Source organism: Triticum aestivum, chromosome 4D (assembly GCF_018294505.1).
Source record: "Triticum aestivum cultivar Chinese Spring chromosome 4D, IWGSC CS RefSeq v2.1, whole genome shotgun sequence".
In the NCBI taxonomy this organism is placed as follows: Eukaryota; Viridiplantae; Streptophyta; class Magnoliopsida; order Poales; family Poaceae; genus Triticum; species Triticum aestivum.
Window position 1 is genome coordinate 75,469,042 of NC_057805.1, and position 11,586 is coordinate 75,480,627.

Here is an 11,586-nt window from a genome sequence, read left to right on the forward strand (position 1 = left end):
GGTCGAGCGTGAGGAGCTGGGTTCAATCCCTCCTCGCGCACTGTTTTTTCTTGAATTTCTTTTTACTGGCGCGGGCTGTGTGTACGCTAATGGGCCGGCCCATTGCTGCTGTGTGCGTCACGTGATAATTTTTGACAGAAACCAATCGGGAGAAGGAGAAAATTCTCGCACGAGGAAACGCCTGACGTACGAAAATTTTCTGGGTCCCACCATATAAACCAAAAAATCTGGAGAGACAATCCTCCCTTTAATATTAGGTAAAGAAAAACTGTTTGACTTTTCAAATTCTTGTTTTGCGTGGGAAAGACTTTTCAAATTGTTTTTTCTTGAATTTCTTTTTACTGGCGCGGGCTGTGTGTATGCTAATGGGCCGGCCCATTGCTGCTGTGTGCGTCACGTGATAATTTTTGACATAAACCAATCGGGAGAAGGTGAAAATTGTCGCACGAGGAAACGCCTGACGTACGAAAATTTTCTGGGTCCCACCATATAAACCAAAGAAACTGGAGAGACAATCCTCCCTTTAATATTAGGTAAAGAAAAACTGTTTGACTTTTCAAATTCTTGTTTTGCGTGGGAAAGACTTTTCAAATTGAAAGCTAGAAAAAATATTTGTTTTTAAAATGTTTGCAAATTCGAAAAATAATCACAACAGTACCTCCTAGTTTTAGAACTTGTTTCTGTTTTACAAAATAGTCAGGTTTCAAAAAAATAAAAAAATTGTTCTTAAAAAAAGTTCGAGTTTCATTTTTTTATTACCAATTTTGCAAAATTTCTGCGTTCTAAAATATATTCACTTTTCAAAAAAAACTTCTTCTTTCAATATCTCACGCGACTGTGAGCTTAATTTTAAATTTCGCGCGGCTAATTAAACACCAAGTCTTATTTAGTCTAGTGGCTAGCATTCTGAGCGGTGGAGCGTGAGGAGCTGGGTTCTATCCCTCGTCGCGCATTGTTTTTTCTTGAATTTCATTTTACTGGCGCGGGCTGTGTGTACGCTAATGGGCCGGCCCATTGCTGCTGTGTGCGTCACGTGATAATTTTTGACAGAAACCAATCGGGAGAAGGAGAAAATTCTCGCACGAGGAAACGCCTGACGTACGAAAATTTTCTGGGTCCCACCATATAAACCAAAAAAACTGGAGAGACAATCCTCCCTTTAATATTAGGTAAAGAAAAACTGTTTGACTTTTCAAATTTTTGTTTTGCGTCGCAAAGACTTTTCAAATTGTTTTTTCTTGAATTTCTTTTTACTGGCGCGGGCTGTGTGTACGCCAATGGGCCGGCCCATTGCTGCTGTGTGCGTCACGTGATAATATTTACAGAAACCAATCGGGAGAAGGAGAAAATTCTCGCACGAGGAAACGCCTGACGTATGAAAATTTTCTGGGTCCCACCATAAACCCAAAAAAATGAAGAAACAATCCTTCCTTTAATATTAGGTAAAGATAAAGATGTGCTTTTTCATTATCCTCAAGTATTATCTCATGAACGGCGATTCTATCAATGATCTTGGTTGGCTCAAGATCTTTGTACTTTGGTGACATTTGAAAGAGAGTGCAAATGGTATCATGATTTCCATATAGAGCACGTAAGATCTTTTTAACGATGAAGCAATCAATCATCTCTTCACTACTAGGTCTGATGACTTCGTTGGTAAAAAGAGAGTCTTGAGTACATTTGAGTGTCATTTCACTATCCTTCATTTGAACTTATCAAGTTGACTATTGAAAATGTCGATCTTAGATAGGTCTCCATTTGGCGGTGTCAAGACGATGGTGTCGCTGTCGGCGTGGAATAAGATATTCCCACCTCGCCCTCGCTCCGGTGATGCTTCCTCGTATCACTAGGTGTGTGAAATATGATGTGTCCTCAGATCTATCTCCTCGGTATGGCATTTTTTATGCAGGTTTGGCTCGGTCGCGTTATTCCGTGGAGCACACAACGTTGTTGTATATCTTGGTCCTTCGGCTCAAGTTTCGACTGGCGAAGATTGGCTTGTCTCTGCCTCGTTGAAGAGCGTGTGAGGTTTGTGTTCTCCAACGGGTTTCTACATGCCCTTTTCATTGTTTTATTCTCCGGCGTGGCGATTTCCTATGTAGATCACGGCCACTGATGTCTTCTAGTATACATTGATGACTTTTCAATTGTTGCTTCTACAATCTTCTAGGTTTAAACAAGTTTGCTTCGATGGGACAGAGGTCCAGAGACGAGCTTTGCCCATGGCGCGTCGCTGTTTTTTCTTCTTCTTTTTTTTTGAAAAGGAGGCCATGACCCGTGGCCTCTGCATCATTTCGAAAAGGAGGTCGCCGCTGGATGCAGGAGTTAAAAGACTTCGGCAACCCCATAAATTTGAATGTATTTTTAAAAAAATTGTCAGCGTGTTTTTTTGTAAGGATTTGTCATTTGTGCTAGTTAATACTACATGGCATTTGACGTTTTTCAATCATCAAAGAAAAAGAAGAAGAACACATTATTTGATAAAAATATCCCGCTCGATGCCTAACATGTCGGCTCCCATCTCACCAACCTCGCAGTCTGAGGGAGAGAGAGAGAGATACCTCTTCTCCTAACCCCATCACCGTCACGTGCAAACTAACCAACTCCCTCCAACCATCCCGATCAAATTACAGAAAAGCCCATCCGTTTCACTCCGGTCCGCTTCCCCCCACCCACCGTCCTCCGTCCCGTCCATGGTGGTGGCCGACCACCAGCAGTAGCACCACCTCTGCTTGATGGCGCAGTACAGGCAATCCGGCGGCGGCTTCTTCGACTCCCGCGGCGGCGGGGCCCACCACCCGCTCCCGGACTACCACCGGGCACACCCCTCCAAACCCTCCCGGATCCGCCGCCCCGGCAAGCCCGCGCGCCGCCGCTCGCCGGCCGTTGCCGCAGCTGCCGCTGCAGTCCTGCTCCTCGCTGGAGTCTTCATCCTCTCGCGCCGCCTCTCTCGCGACCCCGCAGGTTCGTGCTTTCACACTCCCGGCACGGTGGTTTCTCTGGGGATGGGTTGAGGCTGTCCGCTCGGTGTTCTTGTTGCTTCGATAGGAGAGAGTGTCAGAGAGAGGAGAGAGGAAATGGCATCTTTGACGCTCTTGGGATCGTCCATGGCGTGGCTGGATGCGAATGGGATCCAAATTCTGTTCGGTTGATCTGGTTATCTGTTAGTTCGGTTGTCTTAATGCACCACATGTTCGTACTGTTTTGCAGAGATCGGAGAGGATTCGGGTGGCGGGGAGGGTTTGCCGGAGTGGAACCGGAGCAAGAACTGGAAGGAGCTCAAGTTCGGCCATGGCGGTGGTGGCAGGAGTGCGCGGGATTCCAGGTACTGGGACCAGGACGATCGACGGCGCGACGAAGACTACTCGGAGGACGAGAAGGAGAAGGTCTCGGGTGCAGGTGGAAACACTGCTGATGCTGGTGGTGGCAGTGAGAAAAGCGTGAGCTCTGATCCCGGTATTGAGGAGAAAGGGTTGACCTTGGATACCAGGGGTGGTGCTGACAAGGAGGTTCCAGAGTTGGCTGAAGGGGGGAAAGGAGGCACCTTGTACAATGAGGGTGGCAGGAAAGAGCTGGAGCAGTATGAGGCGGCCTCCATGGGTGCGTTGGGCACGGGGACGAGGGAGGTTGATCCAGATGATGAGTATGATGATGGCATTGATGATCCCGATGATTCTCAGATGCATTCATCTGTTGCCGGTAGTAAGCTTGGTGATGGTATTCATGAGAACATAGGGAAGGAAGAGAATGTTGCCTTGGAGAGACACATGAAAACAGCAGGTGGAAGGATTAGTGATGACGGTGATGCTGTTAACACGAATCAAAAGAAAGCTTCGGGTACTGGTGATAAGAAACATGGGTCCAAGAAGAAACCAAAGCGGAAAAAGCCTGGTGAGTTGTTCTCCCTTTTCAAGTTTGAAAGCAAGAGTCGGCCAATTTGAAGTTAGGATCATGGTTTTCTTCCCTGAATTGGTGGAATTTTGATTCCGTTCACTTGAAATAACATAAGATTTTTGTTATTACTATCGTAATAGCTTCATGAGGTAATTCAGCTAGCTAAGTAGCTATATATATGCGTGCTATTTTTCTGCTGTAGTGAGATCATTATCTTTTTAGAAACATGAGATTTGATTGTAAGAATCTAATAGAGACGCTGTTAGCATGTATAAGATGTGTACTGTATGTAGTGACTATTTAAGTGTTGAGTCATGAATAAAATATGAGCATGCATATTGTACCCAGTGGCTACCTAAATATTACGACATGCATGACATGACCGTAATATTGGATGTCTTGAACATGTTAGACTGCCAACTGATAGGCTTGTGGCATAACATCTTCATAGTTTGCTGTTGGATTTAAGAATCGAAGATATGGTACCGATGTTGGATGACCAGCTTTTTGCCTGGTGAATTAACTGAAAATGTTAGCACACAATGGTATCATGATATATTTGTTGTATTATTTATTATGCAAGTCAAAATCAGTATCTGTGAGCTTTATTATCAGGTCTATCAGTACCTTTGCTATATCCTATATACCTAAGAGAGTCATCCCCACTAAGTTATTTATCTCAACATGCAAGCATGCCACCTCACCGTACAATTATGAATGTGTTAAAGCCCGCCTCAACATGGAATTATGCATGGGAAAAGACCCACCACAACATTCAACCATGCATGGAAAAATGTTCCCCATTCAATTATTATACTTACATTCAATAAATATTTTTGCAACTATACATAATCAAATATAATGAATCATATGTATTTTTAATTTTGGTTCTCATGTGATCAACCTAAATATTCACCAACCAATTCCCACGGCAACACGCAGGGTATCCTCTAGTTTGATAATTTGTTGTACCATAAGTTCTGTTGATATCAAATATGACACTTTTTTTGCAATCAAGCTTGTTTCATGTCTTTATTATCTACTCATAAAATATTTAGCCTCTGTCTCGATGGTTACCTAATTAGTTGGAACATATTAACCAGGTTCAACCTGTGAAATGAAGTTCCTGAACTCCACTGCTCAACTTGTAGAGCCTGCAAAAAATGAAAAATTTGCTAGCTTTAAGTTGGAGTATGTAGAGATTGAACAAAAACCAGCTGGATCCGAAAATTGGGAGCCAAGATTTGCTGGCCACCAGACTCTACAGGAAAGGGAGGAGTCATACGTAGCTCATGATCAACAACTGACATGTGCTTTTGTTAAGGGGCCTAATGGATCAAGCACTGGTTTTGATATATCTGAGGATGACAGGAACTACATGAGCAAATGCCGCATTGCTGTATCTTCCTGCATCTTTGGAAACTCCGATCGTCTGAGGACTCCATTTGGCAAAACAGTATGACATTTCTTGGCACATAACTCTTTGACAAATTTACACCTTTACTATGATTCCTCCATCCTGTATAAGTTGCAATAAGCAGCTTATAACAATTTGTTTCTGTAGGTTCCTTTGTTCTTGGTATGGTTTGTTGCAGAAAGTTTAGGATCTCATTAGCCTCACTTTACTGTTATAGCCTCTAGGTACTTGTCAAAGTTAAAGCAGTATTCTTACTGCTGATTAGTTTCACATACAGACATAAGAAAACCTTAGATAACAGGTCTATGAAATGCAATCACATCTCCATTAATAGTATAATGATGCTATCTTTAGCTAAGTGCTTTAATGTTGATATGTGATACTAGATTGAAAACTCATTTTTCACATTTTTCTAAAATCACCATAAACCACGCTCCAAACTTAACAATTCCTGACCTTTTCTTTTGCTATGTCGCAACATGAAATATCCTGTAGTATCCATATGAAGTGTCTTTCTATGATATCTTTGCAGATTACACGTCTCTCAAAGAAGACAGTTTGTTTTGCTATGTTTTTGGATGAAGTCACATTGGAAACTTTGCTATCTGAAGGCCAAAAAATGGACAACATGGGTTTCATTGGTGTATGGAAGATCATATTGATTAAGAATATGCCTTATAATGACATGCGGAGAGTTGGGAAAATACCAAAACTTTTGGCGCATCGACTTTTCCCATCATCAAGGTAAGAGCGAGTTTCTGCATAATATCTTCTGTCCTGATTGCCATGCATGTATTTCAGTGAAAGGGCTCAACTGTAGTTTTAAGTGTTATGCATGCAATTTCCCCATTGGCAAATCATAACCTTGTGATCTCCCAAAAAGTCTTACCTTTTGCTCAACACACACTGGTTTGGTATGTGTTTGTTTTTTAACAATTTAATCAAAGGTTGTTCTGCACCAGGGAGCCAGTTGTCCCGGTCCTTATCAGGACAAGTAACAGTACATACTATCCAAAATTAATGAAATCCAAATTTGAATATCAAATTTAATTTGTGGCGTCCTATTTGCTGTTTTGATTCAGAATATTTGATGGTCAGTATGCTAGCATAAAACTGCATAATTAGAGGTTTATGAGAAAAGGATGATGTTGTCACCATGTACCGATTCGGAAAAGATGATATTTGTAGTTAATTGAACAAAAATACTGTGGCTACTTATCTGTGGTTTGCTGTAATTTTTATCAAATGGGTAGTTAGACAGCTCTGGAAAATTATTGGTTAACAGCATAATTGGCTGAGACCAGTCAGTGACACCATAGGTCCAGTAGTTTCAATACAGAATTTTGAACCCTTTTGCACTCCCCCTGCATATCCTGGGACCTGGGTATTTGTTCCAGGCAATACTGCCGACTCATCCCATCCCCATCTGTATTGTGTGCTTGTCTGCTTATATCTTTGATCAGAGTAGTAATCATCTTGGTTTCTAAAACTCGATAGTGTCAGTCTCGCTGTCTCGAATACGCAGACCTGTGTTGGATGAATAATTGGTTTTCTGTTTCTGGTTTGTTCTCTTCCTGTCCAATAGCAATGCGAACACTGGCACAAAATGCCTGTTTCCCATGGTTTGTTCTCTCCATTGACACTGGAACAGTAGCTTTTTTATACCCATAGATTGTGTGTGGTCTGCTCTTCGGTATCTTTCTTATACTCACGGATACGGCGACACGGACACGGTGCCACGCATACGGGGGCACAGGATACGGCATTTTCCAAAAACAACCCATCAGGGACACGGCAAGTATATATATTAATAAATAAATATATGCCATGTAATATAGAGTTAAAACAAAAAACGAGAAAGAGATAATGAATTTGATGTCTCCTATTTCAAGTGCTTGATTGATCATCCAGACCAGATCCATGTCATTGCAACTTGCAAAACACATCAAACAATAGTCTAGTATCAGTATCAGCCTATTAGAGACATAAATCATAATAATCTGAAGTGGTACTAGTACTTGACAAACAGCAAATGTTCCCTACGGATCCACAGCACCAGATCCAGGTTGTCCTCCTTCACTCTCACCCATGGATGATTGGCTACCAGCAGTGGTGCCACTCCCAGATGCAATGTTCCCTAACATGAAGCACCAAACATTCAATTAACAGTTCAAGGCTTCAAGCAGCAGCAGCACATGAACATCATAGGGAACCTACTGGCCAGCAGCAACAACAAGAGCATGGCGAACAGGGGAAGTAAGCAGCAGCAGCTCAACAACAAATCGATTCAAATAGATGAAAAAGGTCGAGGTTACCTGCTCCAGCTTGGTTTCCGTTTGGAGGAGAGGCTGCTGCAGTTGGGGGACGGTGGCGGTCGAGTCCAGGCAGCGGCGGTGACTCCATACGGTGGCGGCATTGGCGGCGGCGAGTCCAGGAGGTGGGAAACCCTATTTTGTGGCGTCGACTATTCCAGGAGGTTTCCCAGCTCACACTTTTGTGGCGCCCGTGGATGCAACCTGCAAAAAAAAAAGGGTGGGCCAAGGTGTAGTTGGGCCTCCCGAGTGCCACACGTGTCCCAGCCGTGTCTTCTCTTTCTTTTTTTTTTCTAATTCCTATTTCAGGAAATACAGCGGGATACACGTGTCCGGCCGTGTCCTAGCGTGTCCCCGTGTCCTACCGTATCAGCATGGCAATTCGGCAAGTTTGGCCATGTCCATGCTTTGTAGGGCGGTGACAGTCATCCACTTTGGAATCGTACCAGCTGTCCGATTTGCTGCAAACTTGATCATCACCCATTTAAAATATGTTTTACAAAACACCCTGAACTACCATGGTTTTTTCTGACATGCCGATCAGCACTTCAGTTCGTTAAAATATATAATCTTGTAAACATGTAGTACGTTTTTTTAATCTGTAGCATAAGTTGTAAATATGTAGTATGTTTTTTTCTGCTAATGAATTATCTTGCTTTTTGTAAGTCACAGTATGAGAAGGTAAATGTGCTTTGTCAGATAATTAGTGTGGGGCTTGTGCTTTAGTTTTACATCTTTAATGTGATGAACCATCCTGTTCTGCAATATAGTTTGTCTAAGAACTTTGCTTGTATCAGATTCTCGATCTGGCTGGACAGCAAATTGCGACTACAAACTGATCCTATCCTTATCCTAGAATATTTTCTTTGGCGGCATGGTTATGAATATGCTATTTCCAATCATTATGATCGGCACTGCGTATGGGAGGAAGTGGCACAAAATAAAAAGCTGAACAAGTTCAACCATACAATAATTGATCAACAGTTTGAGTTTTACCAAGCTGATGGACTGACAAGGTTCAACTCATCGGATCCCCACAAGCTGCTACCAAGCTGTATGTTCTCTTACCTGCTGGTATTTCTAGTGTATGAATTGTGTTGACCTAAGAATTCTTTTTCCTCTTGTTACAGATGTCCCTGAAGGTTCTTTCATCGTGAGGGAACACACACCAATGTCCAACTTATTCTCTTGTCTATGGTTCAATGAGGTCGATCGCTTCACACCTCGTGACCAGCTCAGCTTTGCATATACATACTTGAAGCTTAGAAGAATGAATCCTAAGAAGTCGTTTCGCCTCAATATGTTTAAGGTGGGTGTGGTAAACCATCATAGCTAGGATTTATACAACATATCCGTTTTAGTTTAATCGTTATCCTATAAATTTTCAGGATTGTGAGAGACGATCAATGGCAAAACTATTTCATCATCGATCGGAAGAGAGACATAGCAGTGGACAGCTAACAAGATAACAAAGAGATTTTCAAAGGGTGGGTTTAGAGAGAAAGCAGAGATAGCACAAGGAAAGGATTATACCTTTGGTACAGCTCACGAAGTTCAACCACTGTCAACATCTATGTCCGGCCAGGGAGTCGATGCTGAATGGATGGCCGCAAGCGATCGCATGTACATCATGATCCTGCAGATTAGTTCCGCCGTTCTTTTTGTACTCTACAAAGGCGGATTAGGGAGTGCTAGCTGTTTGGTTTCATAAGTTCTTGTTGCTTGCCGTGAAGTTTTGTTCATTCTTTTGGGAAAGAAACGGTCTGGCTGCGCATGAACTCCTAGAGCCGGCCAGGCTCTGTGTACCACCATACGGTGTATTCTCATGTAACCCAAAATGGTTTAGTGAAATGTAATATTATGACAGGATGCTGCACTCTGTAATTCTCTCCAGGATAGGAAATTAGTGATTTTTGCCTGAACTTTTGGAATCTTCAGACTTGATCTGTTATGTTTGATTCCGGGAACTCATTTCACTCAAACTTGACCTAATTTTGTCTGATATTTTTAAGTGGCGCATTATTTGTGTTGAATGCACAATAAACAATATGTTGCTTCAAGAGAAAAACAAGGCATATGTGCTCTTGCTGGTTGCAGGCTTGAAGCTATTTAACTCGTGGAAAAATAAATGAAATGTCATTTTGCTTTATTGGTCAGTCCCGGGACACTGTCAATACAAGTTACAAACCAAATTGAAATGCAAACACATAAAACCACACGCTACAACAACTTCTACACCCTTTACAAAGAAGGAAAAAATAGATATACTGTAGAGATTTCAGCTGATCGATGAATTAGCAATTTAGGATCATCAAATCCAACATTTCAAACATCACCAAATTTTTACACGGGATTAAAATCCAGAGGTAATTAAAATTCACCCCGATTCAGTTATGTGAGGACCATATCTCTGAAGATCCCCAGCATCTCATTCCTGCCCCTGATCACCTCATCAAAGACTTGATCAAGAACACAGTCGAACATCTCCACCCCCTCCCGGAGCTCGCCGGACCTCGTCCTCAGCACCTCCACGTGATCCTCTGATCCTTCCGTCTTGCCGCCGATCATGTCCCTCACCGCCGTGACGACACTCTCGTGCTCCGCGATGCTCGCCGGCAGCGCCGCCACGCGCTCGTTGATTGCCGACAGCGACTCGCGCCACGGACGCAGCTGCTCTGGGACGTCGGCGCGGGCGAGCGTGCTGCTGCGCTGGTGCGATCCGCCGACGCCGACGTCGTCGTCGAGGAGGGAAGGGGGTGAGGCGTGGGTGAGCGCGTGGAGCACGGAGGTGGCCACGACGGCCATTGTGATCTTGGCGACGAGAGTGACGAGGACCATGCTGCCGCTGCCGCTGGAGCTGGAGATGATCTTTCCCCCCAGCCGCTCCGCCTCGCTCACCACTGCCTTCACGTCCGACAGCTTAGCGCGGACGGCGGCGGCCGGCGAGGACGGCGCGTCCGTCTCCTTCGGCGGGCCGGTGCTCTCGGCGACGAGCGAGGCGGCGACACCTCCGGCGCCGGCGCAGCCCACCTGCGCGGCGAAGTCCACCACCATGCAGTAGCGGTGCATCCGCGACACGGCGGACTTGAACGCGTTGCAGAAGTCCAGCAGCGCCGCGGTCTCCTGCATGTACTGCTCCAGCCAGTCCTCGCCGCCGCAGGGGTCGGCCGGCGCGTCGGCGCTCCTGAAGACGGCCAGCAGGTCCCGCTGCATCCGCCTCACGAGCCGCATGGCGTCGGCGCACCACCTCATGGACACCGCCGACCCGCCGCCGCCGTCGTCATCTTCGGCGGACAGCGTGGCTTCCAGGTGCGCGAGCCCGTCGACGAGCGAGGAGCAGAAGGCGGCGAGGAGAGGGCACTGCCGGCGGCGAGCGCCGCCTGGCCTGAGGCATCGCATGGTCGCTATGCTGCTCATGCATGCATGAGAATGGAGAAGATGTAGCGAGAGAGATGACCTGCGTATTTGCATGGTTTGGTTTCTTGGAGGGGTGGGGAAGATAGATTTTTCCAAAGGGAGGGGAAGGGGAGGAGTGAAGCAAGAGAACAACTTGTATACTATTCCATGCACCTCGCGTACTTTGCTTAACCTCTCCGCACTTCTTCTTCTTTTGATTTGATCTGGGACCGGTTCTCTTTTTTTTTTAAAACTTTAATCTATTCATCTTCATTCATGGCAGTACAAAGAATACAAAAAATAACAAAAACTACATCCAGATCCGTAGATTACCTAATAACGACTACAAACATTAAAGTGAGCCGAAGGCGCGCCGCCGTCATCGCCCCTTCCTCACCGGAGCCGGGCAAAACTTGTCGTAGTAGAGAGTCGGGAAGTCGTCGTGCTAGTGCCTCATAGGACCAGCGCACCAAAACAGCAACCATCGTTCTTTGCGTAATTTGACCCGGTTTTTGATGTTGAATCGAACCGCTCAAATGTTGGAACGACATTTTTCAACCAAATGAA

General features: G+C 44.6%; 2 protein-coding genes across 2 annotated transcripts; one reads left to right on the top strand and one right to left on the bottom strand.

Moving 5' to 3' along the window:
• Positions 1-2,579: 2,579 nt before the first annotated feature.
• Positions 2,580-9,547, top strand: LOC123096308 (uncharacterized). The gene is made up of 7 exons (XM_044518004.1): positions 2,580-2,964; positions 3,211-3,891; positions 4,998-5,350; positions 5,844-6,055; positions 8,421-8,677; positions 8,754-8,932; positions 9,012-9,547. Exons 1-7 carry the CDS (start codon positions 2,736-2,738, stop codon positions 9,090-9,092), a joined length of 1,992 nt encoding a protein of 663 aa, XP_044373939.1. The 5' UTR covers positions 2,580-2,735; the 3' UTR covers positions 9,093-9,547.
• A 201-nt stretch (positions 9,548-9,748) lies between these two features.
• Positions 9,749-11,126, bottom strand: LOC123096309 (protein BPS1, chloroplastic-like). Its single transcript, XM_044518005.1, has one exon. The coding sequence runs from the start codon at positions 11,092-11,094 to the stop codon at positions 10,015-10,017; it is 1,080 nt and encodes a 359-aa protein (XP_044373940.1). The 5' UTR covers positions 11,095-11,126; the 3' UTR covers positions 9,749-10,014.
• Between the last annotated feature and the right edge of the window lie 460 nt (positions 11,127-11,586).

Coding starts and splice junctions, on each gene's coding strand:
- LOC123096308 (XM_044518004.1), top strand. CDS start 2,736: ATGGCGCAGTACAGGCAATCCGGCGGCGGCTTCTTCGACTCCCGCGGC. Junction 5,351..5,843: donor GGACTCCATTTGGCAAAACA/GTATGACATTTC, acceptor ATATCTTTGCAG/ATTACACGTCTCTCAAAGAA. Junction 8,678..8,753: donor CCACAAGCTGCTACCAAGCT/GTATGTTCTCTT, acceptor CTCTTGTTACAG/ATGTCCCTGAAGGTTCTTTC.
- LOC123096309 (XM_044518005.1), bottom strand. CDS start 11,094: ATGCAAATACGCAGGTCATCTCTCTCGCTACATCTTCTCCATTCTCAT.